Here is a 16,997-nt window from a genome sequence, read left to right as displayed (position 1 = left end):
CTGTACAAAGGTCATATGAAAGAAGTTAAACTGTTCCAATTAGATAATATAAATTAAAAAGTAAATACAAATAAGCAATATTGTAATTTCATATTGTAGGCCTAATATTTCTAAAGGAAAGATCCTCATCGAAGATATGTAAAAGATGTACGTGTTATATGAAATAAAGTTGATAATAACGTTTTAAAAAAATGATAAGATCTTCGAAGGATAGTTTACACCGATTCCGGTACGATAATTTGAGGAGTTCGAGTAAAAAAATGTAATTAATGGTACTGTAAGTGTAGCTATAAATTGCTTATCAGCCTACCACTAGGCTATTTTAACATTTGCTTTGTACTCAAATAACAAAATTAAATCAGATCTTCTTCAGTTCAGTTACATCGACATTGTCGACAATTCTTATGTTTTATTTACTATTTGTACTATTACCATTAAACCCACAAAATACAATGGATTTGTGCTTAGGTTTAACATTAATAGTGGTAAGAAGTTGAAGAAGATAGGAACACCAAATGAAGAACCTTTTTACTCTGATGTTGCACTTACAAAAACTGGTAGAGTACTTATAGCAGATTCAAGATACAGTCAAGTATTATTGTATGATGACAAGGACAAGTCAATTAAAGTACTCATCAATGGAGGATATGAAGATGGTAAGATGATGCGGCCACATGGAGTTAAGTTGTAGTTGATGACGATGATAACATCATCATAGCAAGTGTAAACAAACTACAACTATTCAGTAGTGATGGACATTTTATCCGAAGACTTGATAAACAAGAAGATGGAATTAGTTATCCACAGCAGTTATGTATCATTTCTCATAACCCATGTATGGTTGCTGGTAGCAAATTGTGGTAACTACACAATTCAAATTTTAAACTATTAATATATCATTACATTCAAGAAACAAAATTGAATGAAAGATCAATTACATTAAATCAAATTATCTATTAATTATAGTTTATTTATTAATTCATGATCTTAATTACACAAAGCTTAAAAACTCAATTTACAACTTAGTTTTTATTAGCACCAACATCACAATTTATAATATAATACATTATCATTTGTAAATATATTTTTGTTGGCTGGCATGTTCAAAAATACAAGATGAGGTTGTTGTTTAGGTGGACAAATGTAAGTACTGCTTGACAGTTTTTTTCCAGTTCATCATTATTTCAAATGTTCTCTTCAAAAGTTAACCAAGTATTAAGTTACCGGTATACCATGAAGCAATTGTTGTATCAAAAAACAATTTAACATCTTGCTTTTCAAAATCACTACCAATTTGGCCAATAAATATTTCCGCTTGTAATCTTCTCTTTGTTTCATCATTCTGGAATGTAATATCCTCCTTAAATTTACTTAAAATCGGATAATCCATACTGAAATAATGAATGGTGTACTGCAGTAGCATATTTGTTATTCCCCAGCAGTAACGAGTTCAAACCATTGCCGAAGAGCGTTACTCAACGTTTCTAATAAGCCATACTGCAGTAATGAGTGGTGTACTGCAGTAGTATATTTGTTATTCCCCAGCAGTTATTTTATAATAATACGGCGTTATAACGCTCTAATTAGGGCGTTATAACGCCGTATTAGGGCGTTATAACGCCGTATTAGGGCGTTATAACGCCGTAATTAGGGCGTTATAACGCCGTAATAGGGCGTTATAACGCCCTAAATATACAATCTGTTCACACGTACATGCGCATGCGTAGTACATCAACAAACCTCTCGGCGCATTCACAGATTTTAGAAAGTCACGTGGTACATTACTGGCCATCTATGTGTCCAACTATGCCTATGTAGTGTATGGAGTCGAGTCATGTGCTTAAAAAATGTATAACATTCACAAGGTTTTAAATATCAAAACAATCAATTTGTTTAAAGGTTTTTGTTAAGATAACGCAATCATAAAGTTACTGCGAAGATGATTTTAAACAACAAAATGTAAAAACAATGCATTACTACAGAGAATCGCTGTACAAAATAAACGCGTGGAGCCAGCCAGAGCCGTTAAATTAAATGGATTAAAGCTATTTTCTTTGGTTTAAAATCATCAAAATAATGTTATTATTGTTTTAACAAAAACCTTTAAAAAAATTGATTCAATCCATTCAAAGTCGCAACTCTTTATGGCTCTGGGTTTGTTGATGTACTACGCAAGCGCATGTACGTCGTGTGAACGGATTGTATATTTAGGGCGTTATAACGCCCTAATACGGCGTTATAACGCCCTAATTACGGCGTTATAACGCCCTAATTACGGCGTTATAACGCCCTAATACGGCGTTATAACGCCCTAATTAGGGCGTTATAACGCGTACGCCGTATTTTTATAAAATAATTTTTTTCTTTGGCGGAAATCAGCCACCGTACTAATGTCACGTATAATATAAAACGGAAAAGGATGTTCCATTTGTAGCAGTAGTATTGAACGCAACGCAAGGACGTTTTAGCGCGCGCAACCATGCGAGTTGACCAATGACAAGCGTTTGTTGAATGACCCATCGCTTGTGATTGGTCAACGTTGCGTTTAATCAGCTGCCACACTACGGAATAGATCTTCTTCCTTTTTCACATGACCAAAAAACCTCCTAAAATAATGTAGGCCTAATGTATTATTAGTACGTCTGTTCGTTTCTCTGGAAATTCAGCCTGCGACGAATACTGTATACTTTTATCAAATCGACTCACTGCTGTAATTATTTGTCCTCAATTTTAGGCATATTTACTAAACTATCATGAGCATAAATTAAATTTTTCTAAAAAAGAAAGAAAATAAATTGTCTGACGAGAAAGAAAGATAAATCTTTTTATTTCTGTATTCAGGCCTGCCAAAGAATTTTAATATTGTGTATACAGTTTGAAAATTGTTTCATCCTTCTTATGTTTATTTCCTCAGGAAGAATTTGATTGTGCAGTTTTGTATTTTTATTTAACATTTCAAAATGTATATCTTTGTCAGAAGGCATTCAAAGTGATGGCGTTTTTTATTCGTTTTTATCTGTGTATGGTATCGAAATAAAAAAACACTCTTATTGAAAACATTATTATTGATTGATCGATATTATTTAAGTTATCTGCAAAGTTAACTTTTGCCTATATAGTACTATAGATAACCATCATAGGTCCTAGTTTGTATAATATGATTGACTTTTGCACATGCGCAATATAATAAAGGAAACTTCTTTTTTATAAAAAAAAACATGGCGGCTACGGAGCGCGAAGAAGGCATGAGTTGCCTATCAGAATTGTTATTATTTAATTCTGATGCATTTGAATGGAAAGATTTAACCATTAATATAGGTAAAAAGCTAACGGAACATTTATTGTAATTTCTATTATCTTATTTCGTCTCTGTTTTCTAAAAATAATTTTCCAACGCCAGGCCCACATTTCAAATAATAGGCCTATTGCATGCGGTGGACTGGGCGGGTGGAGTGAGTTAAAATAGTGTTCCAAAACTTGCCTAGGCTAGCCCTAACTTTTTTTTTTTTAAAGTATTTTCACTTAGCCTACTCTGCATTTAATTTTTAAATGAGGGTTGCTTGAGTGAGACTTTCCTATTAATATAAAATTACTACCCATAATTATAAATTAATATTTATTATTAATGTTAATAAATAAAAATAAAATTTGTATTTGTAGGACTCTAGGCCTAGTAGGCCTAATAATTCTTATTTCGATGCCTAGCTAGTAGGCCCCTGATATTTATTTTAAACCAACACAATTGAACAAATTCAATCATGAATCATGCGTTTGTATTTCCGTTTAAATACCGCGCGTTGAACATCCTGCCGGCCGAATCCATTCTTAATTTATTTGCATTAATGCGTTGTTGTTAACGCTAAGCCAAAAAGAATCAATGATTACAGCTTTTGTTATCGCAGTAAACAATTTGTACGGAACAATGAGTAAAAGCTATTTGTATACTGTTCTGAAATGTACCTATGGAACATCCCCAGCTCGTATAATATTGTATTACTATTGTTGATGTTTATTCTATATTTATTGGGGTTTTTTATACAAAAGATTTTAATATATTCATGGAATATTACTGGTAACAATATTTTGTTGCTATGTAACAATAATCAGCCAATCTCAAATAATATGAATAATTCTATGAAATGATTGGTTTTCAATGCGATAGTTTGTCTTTAGTTTGTTACCCATTCAAGCATGACCGACAATGACAATGTATTTCCGTTCAAATACCATTAATAATATTTAAAAGGATGTTATTGATTCGTAGGTCTATTTTGAGCATCTATAGCTTATCTGGATAAACCAACATTCTATTTTCCCCTTCGAGGGGAAAATAGATTCAACATGTTCAAAATATGCATTGTTGTGTTCATATTGTGTATTATTAAACTCTTGTCGTATTCTATGTTTGACCATTGAGGAAATATCCACCATGGTTTGACATTAATGGAGAATATATTGAATTTCCCCACCCAATGCAAGTTGCAATTTAATACACTGAGATAAGCATTATTTCAGTTCAGTAAAATACTCACTCTAGAGTGAAATTCTGTATACCAAGTGAATCAAGGATAAATTGACCTAATAAACCTACCTACACCTACAATGGAATAACCCAAAGAGGAATATTATTCATATATGCATGTGACGCATAACTATGTTTCGTCCAATGAGGTGCAGTCACCACTGTACGAGGCTTCCATTGTGTTGTATGTGTTGGTGGGTAATTTAACAGAAACCTATTTAAGGCCAATTTACACAGACGAGCGGTAACGATAATAGAAATATAGAATCTATGTCTATGTACGTGGGACAAGCTACATGATCATGCTTGCTGTTTCAGCTTGTCTGTGTAAATTGGCCTTTAGGCTGCATGGAATTGGTAAAATTGGGTGAAGACTTAAAGTAGTACTGCTTGGATACTACTATAGTAAAATCTGTGCCATATTCTTCTTTTTATCTCTGTCCTTGTAGGGTTCATAAGACTAGTTGCAGTTAATTTCCTATATGTCCATCAGTAATATAACTAACTAATTTCTAATTGTTTTCAGGGGATGGTCAAAGTGCTTTACAAGATGTTCAGGTACCAGATGGTGCAAGTGGCTTCACATATCGTCATAGCGACCATGTGGATTCAGCCACAAGAAATAGGTTTATCTATTGGTGAGTTACACGTTGATTGATATTTACCATTCAGTTTTATTATCTTCTGTATGAATTATTACTTACTTGATTAATTCCTTGATTGTATAAGTCGAACAATATTATAAAAAAAAAAAGAAACAGCATACTCGGGCGATGCATTTAATTCATTTAATGAACAAACAGAAAATGCAAATTTACGGAAGTTATGGCTAAAAAGAGATGCAGGGTAGTCCACGAAGGTCCCGATGTGGGACTTATTTCCAATGGGGTCCTCAAAACGTAGAACACATTTAAAAAAAACAAAAACAGAAAAGACAAAAAGTTAACAATACATTAAACATACTTTAAAATAATGTTACATGAGTTATGTGTTATGCTATTAAGTGTTATGCTATTAAACTGTTACCATTATTGCAGGCGATCAAGTAAGGACACCTTAGAGCTGATAGAAGACTCCCTTGATGGCAACCTTTGTGGGAATGCTGTTAGAATCCACATGCAGGGTTCTGTCATTCTCCCTACAGTCACTGTGCAGGAGACGCACGCCAACGTTATCATCCTCGTCACCACTGTCAACAGCGTTCTCAGATTGGTATTCCCTCATCCATCTAGAATGCAACGAGTGGTAAATATTTATGTGTTTTAAATGTCTTAAAGATATATTGTCCCGTTGAAAAAATAGTTATTCACTTTGAGCAAAAATTTGATTAAAAAACCCCATTATTTACCTGAAAACAATTGTAATTTAAAGCAAACAATAGTCAAATTGGCTGCCAGAAAATTGGTTTTCGGTTATATTTAACCATATATTTTTGTTTGTTTTTTTTGTGTGGAAGTGATCAACTTTATTAAGACTGCAAAATGTCCTATTCAAAATATGATTTTATTAATCTTCATTTTTAATGTTTTTGGGGACAAAACATCTTTAAGTGTCTTCTACTGTTTGACAAAGATACTTTGCTTTGAGTAAATTGTAAAAATATTTCTTCATCAGGACCAATATGCCTCTGACTGTACTATATCATCAATATTTGCTGACATTTCTATAGCCAGCATTCAGGACCCAGCCAACCTGTATACACTAGATCAAACCGGATCCCACCATCACGAGATTCATACCAGTTCGTCATGCCTTACTAATGAGGGCGAAGCTCTCTTTGCAATGACAACTCGTAAAGGTTCTATCATTCTGGTGAAACTGACTGCGATTGGTTTAGGAGGTTTGTTTGTTTGTTTATTGATTTTCCACAAATAATACATATATTTCTTTATAAATCATTAAATATATATAAATGTGGATGGTGGTCAAAATCAGTCTAGACTTTAAGCAAAGACCACCATTAACAAAATAGAAAAAACATTACATGAGGTTACTGTACAATAATTATATAAATAAATAAATAGAAAAAAATAAAGGTAGGAAGTAATTTTTTATTTTTCAATTTAAAGAAATATATGCTTGCCATGGTGCCATGTGTTAAAAAAAAGTCAACTTTGACCCTTCTGAAGAATGGCATTTAAATTTTAAGGTTTCTTATCTTTCAGGTATAGTGTCTCAACGAGAGTTAAACCAACCTCTAGGCATGTCTCGGCTTCTTAGTGGTTTGGTTCCGTCTGTGTTCAGAGGAGGTCAAGACTCCACCGATGCTGCTTTGAGTGTCTGCATGCATAGCCTAGGTCAAGATACATTCATCATTTCTGTGTGTAAGGATCACTTCCTCCGTGTCTGGTCATGCAAGGTATGTCAGTGTCAATTGCTAGTTATAAATAAAAGCCTGTTTGATTGGTGTATTTTTAAATTAAACTACTATGCTAAAGGAAGGTGTATTTATACTTGTCTGTCTGATACCAGAAGTCTGTTATACCTGTATGACTTAATTTATATAAAGCTCTGTCTACCGCACTATCAAACTAGTTTTACAAAAAAAGTGTAATTTGCCCAAATATTATATGCCCCAAGTATGGTAGTGATATTATAAAAAAAAAAAAAAAAATATGACATCCTCATGTCCATATATGGGCACATCACATTTTGTTGTCACATAAAGTTTGATAGCGCTTAAGGCATTATTGTCAATATTTCACAATATTTCTAATATTAAAAAAAACATTGATTTTCGAATTCTAATTCCTACCATAGAATCAGGAGTGCATTGTCTCATCTAGCTTGCTAGACTTCATTCCAGACAAAAGTGATATACATGATGCTGTAGCTACAGGTCACATAATAAAGAGAGCTTATGGCAGTGATAACAAACATCTGGTTCTTGGAGTCTACTTAGAATTTCCTGATCGATGTCAGGTAACAATAATAAACAATTTTGTTGGTTTTAATGTTTTTTTCTAAATGCAAGACATTTTGTTTAGTTACTCATTGTGGTATTAGGTAATGATTAATTGTTATTGGTGTTAATTTCTAAATATTGATGTTGTCTTTTAGTTTATGTTGGTACAGTTTTTACAACAAAATGGCAAATACCAGTTGAAGAAGCTAGCCTCTTTGTATTCACCCAAAGATACTTTGGTAGACTTCTGCCTATCTGAACAACATGTGTGGACAGTTTGGACATCTGGAGGAGAGACTATTGCTAAATATACAGATCTTAAAGGGTATGACCATTGTAATTCAATGCATGCGCTTGTTATTGTCTGATGGCTATTCCAAATAATGTAAAATAAGTAAGTCTTCCGAAACTGAAGAAAATACTTGGCAACCTAAGGTGTTCTATTTAATATTTCAGCCCATATTGGATGATATCTTGAAATTATTGTTCAAAAAATATTGTACAAAATGTAATTAATTGATATTAAACTAAAGCTCTGTCTACACTATCAATCTAGTTTGACAAAAAAGTGTGATATGCCCAAATATGGTAGTGATATGACATCATCGTGTCCATATATGGGCACATCACAATTTTTTGTCACATAAAGTTTGATAGTGCGGACAGAGCTTTACAGTGTCTCATATATTTGACAGAGGATGGAAGAATGTTAGTTTGTCTGTTAATCCAACACCAGATGTTTTGTTTCCGCCATTCTTAGAATCTCGTGTAAGTATTAATTAAGTTTTAACAAAATTGTTAAACATTCTTTATGGTTTCTTTGATTTATAAATTGATGACCATCTTAAAAGGAAATATATTGTAATTTTTTCTAAATATTAATTTGATTGACAGGAGGTTTACTTACAAGAAATATTTGATTCCGGAAGATTCTGTTTACAATCAATAGCCAGGGCCTTAAATGTAAGTACAAACTAAGTTCATTCAAAAGCACATTTAAGCATATAAAGTTAACATCTTGTAATACAGATTTGGCTTTTGTTGGTTGGACAATGGCTACCAGATGTAGACGGTTAACTGAACCAGTACCAGTAAAATGCACTAGAAGGATATAACTTCAATTTTGTCTTAAATGGATGCATAGTGCTTCTATGTGCTGTGTGGAATGCATCAAAATATGATTTAGTCTTGGTAGTAAGTACCTGCTTTAGATATTATGTGTAATCAATTTATTTTCACTGCTATAACTTAAATGTAATAATTATGCACATTTCAGATTTGTCAGCGGTCTATCGATGGTCACATCACAGAGACTAACTTGAACCAAAACGTGTTGAGGAAAGACGTGATAGCGGCCATTGAGAATGAGATTAAACACCGATTTGGGGGCGGGGAGATGGATCAGAATGAGTATTGTGAGATACAACAGCAGACATGGTCTAACTTCTACACCTGTTGCCATCAATATCATGAGGTATGGGGCATAAAAATAATGAAATTGTAATTCTATCTTTAATAACATTAATTGCTTTTTGCACAATGCTTCTAAGCGCTTCACATTATTAACCGGTAATTTTTTTGGATCAAATGTGTATGGAAACATACTCCCATAATGCAGCTAGTAATCAGCACAAAGTGATGTCTTGATCTAACCAGTACCCATTTTGTACACCTGGGTTGAGAGAGGTAAACGTAAGTAAAGTGTCTTGCCTAAGGACACATCCGATGCGGCGAGAGTTGGATTCGAACTGACGATCAGTAATCCAACATCCAACACACTGCACCACACTAGATTTGAAATAAAATAATTATGTTACCATTATATAATTATTTATTTATTTTATTTTATAGGTTGCTAATAAACCAGTTGGAATATTTGTTGATATAAACACACAGATGCCAGTATTGATTAAAAAGGTGCGTTACAGATTATCATTATCATGATATACAACACAAACAATGACTGGAAAATGGAGATACATCTTTTATTTATTTGTTTACCTTTACAGAATGTCATCTCTGTTTTGAGACCGTGCGATATTCTTGAAGAAGTGTACTTAAACCCAGAGCAATGTTCAATGGTGAAACTCGAAGAATTTACACAAATGCAAGACGGTAATTCTATACAGCATAAACAAAACCGTTATTTATTTTTTAATTAGGATGCAATGTCACGATAAAGATAACTATCAACATTTTACTTTTCTCTTGTAGAGCACGCCCTCTCTCAAGACCTGATCACAATATCAAAAATCCTACAGCTCATTCAGCAGCGCATAAGTTGCCAGGATATCGCATCATTTGAGCACAATTTGTTCCACCAGGAGCAAGCTGATATTCTTGTTGAACAAATTGCTGATAGTATCCTAGTCGGAATAAGGTACATGCAATACTTTCAACTAAATTTGTCTTTTTATTTTCAGAAATATAAAATTTATTCATTCATCTTTTTATTTTGGAATACCATGATGACATAATATATCCACTGTATATATTTATTATTATATTTTGTTGTTTTTAGTGAGCAGCAAGGAATTAGCCAATCAGAAATCACAAATGAAATATCGCAAGCAATTTTGAATTTTGTTGATCCAATCAAAGCCATCCTTTTGATTCTTAATATGCTTGACCTAACTGACGAAAATCTTGAAAATTCTATGATGGATGAAAATGGTTTGTATCATTTAAACTTGTTGTTTTTGTGAAATTGATTTATTTATTAGTTAAAAATGTATGAGTTTTTTTTCTTTTAATTAAACAATAACAACAACTTTAACATTGTTTTATTATCAGGTTTAGATGCAAATGATCAAATGCTCTGTGGCAATCTCTTCAAAAGTGACACTGCCCTCTATCTGCAGGCTGCTACTCTAGGTCGTATCGCTGAGAATAGACTCCATTTCTGTCGGGATTTACTGATATTACAGTGTTTGATTCAAAGGCTAGGAACGCAGGTGATATATATTTTAATAAACAGATTTAGGGGCAAATTCAAAATGTGAGATGATTTGGCCAAATAAAAATATAATAGTTATAATACACATGGTAAAAACAATAATTCTTTTATGTTGATTCATATAGGCTGGTATTGCTCTTGATACTTTGGAGAAACTACAGAGGGAGTGTGTTCCAAGGACATCGATGTTGGTTCATTCATATTTTGCAGTTTGGTCATTCAGTCGGGCCAAGGCTACTCAAGTACACAGTAATACTGTGTAAGTATCTAGTCCAAGTCTAAAGCCCTGTCTACACTATCAAACTTTATGTGACAAAAAAATGTGATGTGCCCATATATGGACATGATGATGTCATAGCACTACCATATTTGGGCACATCACACTTTTTTTGTCAAACTAGTTTGATAGTGTAGACAGAGCTTAAAGGCAGTTTTTTAAAGGAACTGTTATGTTAATAAAATTTAATCTGTATACAGAAGAATAAGCAAAAACTAATTTTTGTAAACCGTTTTACAGAGAGTCTAACCAACGTCAGATGGCTGCTCTAGAGATCTCCACCACACAGCATACAGCAGGCCAGAGGGTGTTATCAAGATCTCAGACTATACTGGAACTTTTCCTATCTGGTGTGGGTGGCCAACAAATCCGGACTAAACTGGTTCAAACTGGTTGTCTGTATCTTGCAAAGTGTAAATTCTGGACAAGTGTGTTCCCATTGGCTGTTAACAATTTGCTGCGCCTAGTGTATCCTTTAGATTATGGAGATTTTTAGTGGTAGAAAAAAGGTTGTTATAAATGTACTCATTATTGTTTTAATTTCAGCACAATAAAGGAAGAAAAAAAAGTTGTTATTATCCTTAATTTTCACTTTCATAGATGGCCAAATAGCCCAAACTTTCTTCTTGCAGAATATCTTGTTGCTCAGTGTCAGTTCCACCAGTTGCAGGTAGAACATTTTCAAATTCAATTACTATTTTTTTTCTAATTCTGCACATTCCATTCCAATAATAATAATAAATAGCAACAGCTTGAATGTCCCCTATAAAAATAATTGGAGTCTTCCGTATATAACTTCAAACTATCATTTTCTTTAGGAATATCTTCGTTTACTCAGTCCATGGTGCAAATGGAACGTATCATCCCGAAAGTTCATTCAAGGTCAATGCTATTTGAACTCCGCAGAGCCGTACAAAGCCCTCGACTGCTTCCAGCAAGCAGCTCACCGAATCGCAGATGAGAACTTTATGTTACACAAGCTGCTTATGACAGAACAGATGGATGGGCAGCACCTAGATACATTGTATTACTTGAAGGTAAATATTTTATTGGAGATGGAAAATTTGTTGGGAGGGACATGGACGTACTTCCTTGCTCGGTGTACACAGTTTTGTTGATGTCTAGGTCCAATGAAGAACAATGACACAATTATGCATAAGTTCTAGGTTGTCAGAAATTGAAAGATCTCTACATTTTAAAATTATAGTAACGTTGGATATACCAAATTAAGTGCTGTCATTTTATTTTATATTTGTTATTAGGTGATTCGTCTATTTGAACAATTTTGCTACCCAGACCTTGTCATAATGCTAGCCAACATAGCATTGAGTGTTGGTGAAGAAGATGATACAAATATAGTAAGTAAACTATTTATTCTGAAAATTCTGGGATTGGAAGGCAAGCTTGTTAACCACCAAGCTAAAGCTCCATTTTCTCTCTGTTATTTTCAATATTGTGTAGCGTAGTAAATGTCTTTTTTTTTCCTCCAGCCCATCTTGTGGTGTAAAGTCTTCAAACATCATCTGGAGCTAGGCAACAATGAGCAAGCATATGCGGCTATGACAGCAAATACAGATCCAGAAAGGTAATGCAATCAATGTTTCACATTATCTTATGTCCAGTTGGTTCACATTCAAATCTTTGGCAAGATAACTTGTCAGGATTAAGTGATCTAATATAATAAATAATAATAATTACCACATTTCTATAGCGCCCTTTTTATGAATAATCATGCTCAAAGGCGCTTTACATAGAACATTACTTTTTTGGATCAAACACGTATGGAAACATACTCCCATAATGCAGCTAGTAATCAGCGCAAAGTTGTGTCTTGATCTGACTGGTATCCATTTTATACACCTGGGTGGAAAGAGGCAAATGTAAGTAAAGTGTCTTGCTTTTCAAAAACAATGATCTCATGATCAGTAAACGTCCCAAAGCACTGTGCCACACGCCCTTACTATAGCATATTACCACTTCTATCATTTATTTTTACAGACGCAACGATTGTCTACGTCAGTTTGTTGTAGTGCTGTGTGAAACAGGTCAAATCAAACAGCTCTGTAAGTTCCCATACATTGACCTCCATGACGAGGTAAGAAAGAATTCTATACTATAATGATATAAATTACCGTAAATAAAAATACCACTTTAATTTTAAATATTATTTTTTAATTATTATTTTCTCTTTTTATACTGTTGATTTGCATATTTTTCCTTATTTCTTATAGGTTGTGAACATTATAGAATCTCGAGCACGCTCAGTAGACCTCAAGACACATAATTACTATGATTTCTTATATGCTTTTCACACCTTTCGTGGAAATTATCGTAAAGGTATGGTTCTATTACTACAGTAACATTCACCATCAATACTACAAAAATGTCTTCAACATCTCAGAAAAGGAATTTTTGTTTTTTTTTTGTTACAATTGGTGTTACAAAATACATTTCATTTTCTATGTAGCTGGTAGGACGATGTATGAATATGGTATGCGGCTAGGCCAAGAGGTGATCGGAGAGAAAGCGCTGCAGCAACAGGCAAAGTGCTACCTTGCAGCGATGAATTCTCTCAGGTTGGTTGATACAGACTATGCATGGATTGTTAAACCTGTGTGCATTGAACCGAATCGCCAAGATATGATCGGTGCTTCTCCAAAGAGGAACAGTGACGGTGAAGACAAAATGACGCAAGGTAAATTGTCTAAAGCTCTGTCCACACTATCAAACTAGTTTGACAAAGTGTGATGTGCCCAAATATGGTAGTGATATGACATCATTATGTCCATCTATTGGCATATCACATTTTATTGTCACATAAAATTTGATAGTGTAGACAGAGCTTTAGTCCCAAAATGTAATATGGTAGTGATATGACATCATCATGTCCATCTATTGGCACATCACATTTTTTGGTCACTTAAAGTTTGAGAGTGTAGACAGAGCTTTAGTCCCAAAATGTAATGTGTATGTAGCTATTCTTTGTTTGTGTTTAAAACCAATGGTGGGCATGTATTGTGTAATATTGAATTCATATTTGACAGTAAATAATATTGGTATTTGTATCAACAGGTAAACGGCAAGTAGAGGTCATTGAACTTGATCAAATTGAGAAAGAGTACTTGTTAGTGACAGCTAGATTGCAGTATATAAAGCATTCAACAGATCCAGCTAGTGCAACAGGTAAAATATACATTATCATTTTAATTTGTAGATGTTGGTAGCTAAATTGAAGTTAAAATTTGAAAGCGGTATATAATAACAGATAATTCTTTCATTATATTTATAAAAACTATATAAATATATGACGTATATTCTCACATACATACATTTTCTCTACATATTTTAATTTTGTTTGTTTACATTTTTATTTGTTTTTCTCAGGTCCAACATTATCTGCACATGAAACAGTATCCCTGCTGGTGTCTGCTGGTCTCTTTGATGTCGCTGTAACTGTTTGTCAAACATTTAAACTATCGCTACAAAGCATTCTAGAAGGTCTTACATTAAGGTAGTACATCAGTTGTTAACCCAGGTTAAACAAGAAATGAATAATATATATATAATATATATATCACTGATGAAGGGCTAGTGTTGCCCGAAAGCTCTGCTAACTTTTCTGGCCGTTTTACTTAGATCGTTTTGATTTAGCTTTTCGCTTTTATTTTGTATCTCCATTGAGATCCAGCCACTGATACCCACAGCATTGTCATTTTTTCAGTTATTTGCCTTTGGATTTATAATATATATATAATATATATAACAGATATTTATGAAATACAGTAGAACCCCTACTAATGGGACACCTTTACTACCAAACGAAGTGTCCCTTAATAGGAGTGTCCCTGAGCTGAATAGGGGTTGGTCGCAGTGCCCCAGCATATTTCCCCTAATTTTTTTCATGAAAAGTGCCCCCCTAATAGGGGTGTTCCAAAGTAGAGGAGGTTCTACTGTATTATTTTTTATAATGATTTTGTATATTTTTTTAAAGATGTGTTCGCCTCAGTTTGAGTGGAGATGTTGAACCGTATTCATGGGAATGGCTGTCAGCCAATGAAGTGACTCACCTGCAGACTACCAAAGATCAAAGGTCAGTTCCAATGTCATAGAATTACTTTATTATTATTATTAACTTTATTGCACAAAATTACATATGGTGGCCCAACGGCCAAATTGCATGTAATATTACAAAATAAATATATATAAATATATATTTGTAAAAATGTGTATAACCTCTCAATACAATCACAGATATATAAATACAAAACAATAAAAATAAATGTGCTTACCTATAGCTTTCATGCACAGTATATTTGATAATTTTCAAGTTTGATATACTATATTATGTCCTATATGCTGATCATTGTTTCTTACACAGTCCGGCAGATTTGGCGTGGAGGATGTTGCGCTCATATCTTGAAAAGTTTGACCAGGTTGGCGATCATCGACACTACCGATGGGTGGTACATAAGCTGCTTTCATTAGGCTACCACATTCCAAACTGGTTGTTCAATTCATACAAGGTAAGGGAAGTGAAGTTTACTTACTTACTTAGTCCAGGACATACCCAAACTTATATAACTAGATTCCTCCATAACTTCCTATCTGCCATTCATAGTATTATTAATTGTAAGTATTACTTAGTCCGGGACAGACCCAAAATTATATGACTAGATTCCTCCATAACTTCCTATCTGCCATTGTGATAGCCAGTTCTTCTCTCTGCATACAGTATCCGTCTCTAGTACATCAATGTATGTGAGAGCTGGTCTTGTTTTGAAGTTTAAATTTAATATCAGCAATTGTTATGTTTCATTTTGTTATTGTATGTCTTTCATTTACTATTTTGTAGAGTTTAGATACAGCAGAGTTTCTGCATCTTTTGATCAGTTTTGATAAGCTTCTTGCAGCCTGTCTACTCGTCATTGAGTACATTGATGCTGTGCTTGGGAAAGGACCGGAATTTTTCAAATTAGGCGTAAGTATGGTCTCAAATAAAAAAAATCAAGTCTAGCTTGATAGTTTATTTCATATATTTGTTCAAAGAGAAAATATACATTTTTGCTTGATAAAATAGTTTATTTCATATATTTTATACATATATTATTGCTTGATAAAATAAAAAATGTATTTTGTTTTCACATGTTGTTTTTAGGAAGCAATGAATGCATCTTCAGGCAGCATTTGCCTTCCATACCTGGCCATCGACCACTTGTGCAAAGCACTGCATGAGGTCCAATCAGATCCTGAATTAGTAGAAGTAAGTTTGTTGTTAGTTTTTCTTATAACCCATAGTAAAGCTCTGTCTACACTCTCAAACTAGTTTGACAAAATAAGTGTGATGTGCCCAAATAGGGTAGTGATATATCATCATGTCCACATATGGGCACATCACATTTTTTGTCATATAAAGTTTGATAGTGTAGACAGAGCTTTAGATAGACTCATTTTCAATAAATTGTATTGTTGTTAAAAATATATGTGTATATTTGTGACTATATTCAAAGTATCAAAGCCTATTGTTTGTTTTCTTCAGGCTTATCATATGCTAGTTGACAAACTAGACCACTATCAAGAGAAAGCCCGTAGGATCTCGGAGGATCGAATTGCTATAGCAACACAGATGCAAATAGGAGGATTATCGTACAGGGGAGGGGCGACACCAATGTATTCTTGACCTAAACTTAATTTTGTAAATTATAATGAAGCTGTCATATGGACAATTTTTTAAGTAAAAGTACTTAAGCTCAGTCTACACTATCAAACTAGTTTGACAAAATAATGTAATGTGCTCAAATATTGTACACATATATATCATGGTGTCCATATATGCACTTCATTGGCAAGATTCATCTCTGTAGAATGAAAACAGAAAAATCATGAAATGTCACTATGAAACTAATTTTTAAAAAAGTGATGTACACCAAATATGGTAGTGATATGACATCATTGTGTCCATATATGGGCACATCACATTTTTTTGTCACATAAGGTTTGATAGTGTGAACAGAGCTTTACGTGAATTATACTTGCATCAGTGAGTTTGTGGTGCAGTCAATATATTACAATACTGTCTTCCAGGACATTTATAACACACTGTTTTGTATAAATCATTTCCACATCAATCAAGTTAATATGTAATGAAGTATTTATAAACTTTACCTGAAAAATGGTGCTTGAGTCACATTAAAGTTACATAACAGGCTGTATATTTGCTATGTATATTTGTGTTTTTTGTATTTTGTACAATTCAGTGATTAAATCGTAGCTGGACATGTCCAGGAGTTGATTGAGCAATGTTGGAATTATTAAATTATATCACTTTTCATAGATAAGG

General features: G+C 33.5%; 1 protein-coding gene across 1 annotated transcript; it reads left to right on the top strand.

Moving 5' to 3' along the window:
- The first annotated feature begins 3,216 nt into the window (after positions 1 to 3,216).
- Positions 3,217 to 16,944, top strand: LOC144847780 (nuclear pore complex protein Nup160-like). Its single transcript, XM_078704297.1, has 31 exons — positions 3,217 to 3,318; positions 5,049 to 5,160; positions 5,560 to 5,767; positions 6,137 to 6,362; positions 6,688 to 6,881; positions 7,283 to 7,444; positions 7,583 to 7,752; positions 8,123 to 8,195; positions 8,322 to 8,390; positions 8,704 to 8,901; positions 9,279 to 9,344; positions 9,437 to 9,542; positions 9,642 to 9,807; positions 9,949 to 10,100; positions 10,221 to 10,381; positions 10,509 to 10,642; positions 10,901 to 11,128; positions 11,261 to 11,330; positions 11,479 to 11,697; positions 11,923 to 12,018; positions 12,151 to 12,245; positions 12,659 to 12,755; positions 12,892 to 12,997; positions 13,128 to 13,355; positions 13,733 to 13,843; positions 14,045 to 14,171; positions 14,652 to 14,750; positions 15,039 to 15,183; positions 15,513 to 15,638; positions 15,816 to 15,920; positions 16,197 to 16,944. The coding sequence occupies exons 1-31, from the start codon at positions 3,219 to 3,221 to the stop codon at positions 16,335 to 16,337; spliced, it is 4,290 nt and encodes a 1,429-aa protein (XP_078560423.1). The 5' UTR covers positions 3,217 to 3,218; the 3' UTR covers positions 16,338 to 16,944.
- Positions 16,945 to 16,997: the final 53 nt, after the last annotated feature.

This window comes from Antedon bifida, chromosome 7 (genome assembly GCF_963402885.1).
Source record: "Antedon bifida chromosome 7, ecAntBifi1.1, whole genome shotgun sequence".
Classification (NCBI taxonomy): Eukaryota; Metazoa; Echinodermata; class Crinoidea; order Comatulida; family Antedonidae; genus Antedon; species Antedon bifida.
Note: the sequence above shows the minus strand (reverse complement) of the source record. Positions and strands in the feature narration are given on the sequence as shown.

Bases quoted from the DNA above. Each gene is read 5' to 3' on its own strand.
- LOC144847780 (XM_078704297.1), top strand. From the start codon at position 3,219: ATGGCGGCTACGGAGCGCGAAGAAGGCATGAGTTGCCTATCAGAATTG. The intron at 7,445-7,582 runs GTAACAATAATA...GTTGTCTTTTAG, and splicing joins AATTTCCTGATCGATGTCAG to TTTATGTTGGTACAGTTTTT. The intron at 9,543-9,641 runs GTAATTCTATAC...TTTCTCTTGTAG, and splicing joins ATTTACACAAATGCAAGACG to AGCACGCCCTCTCTCAAGAC.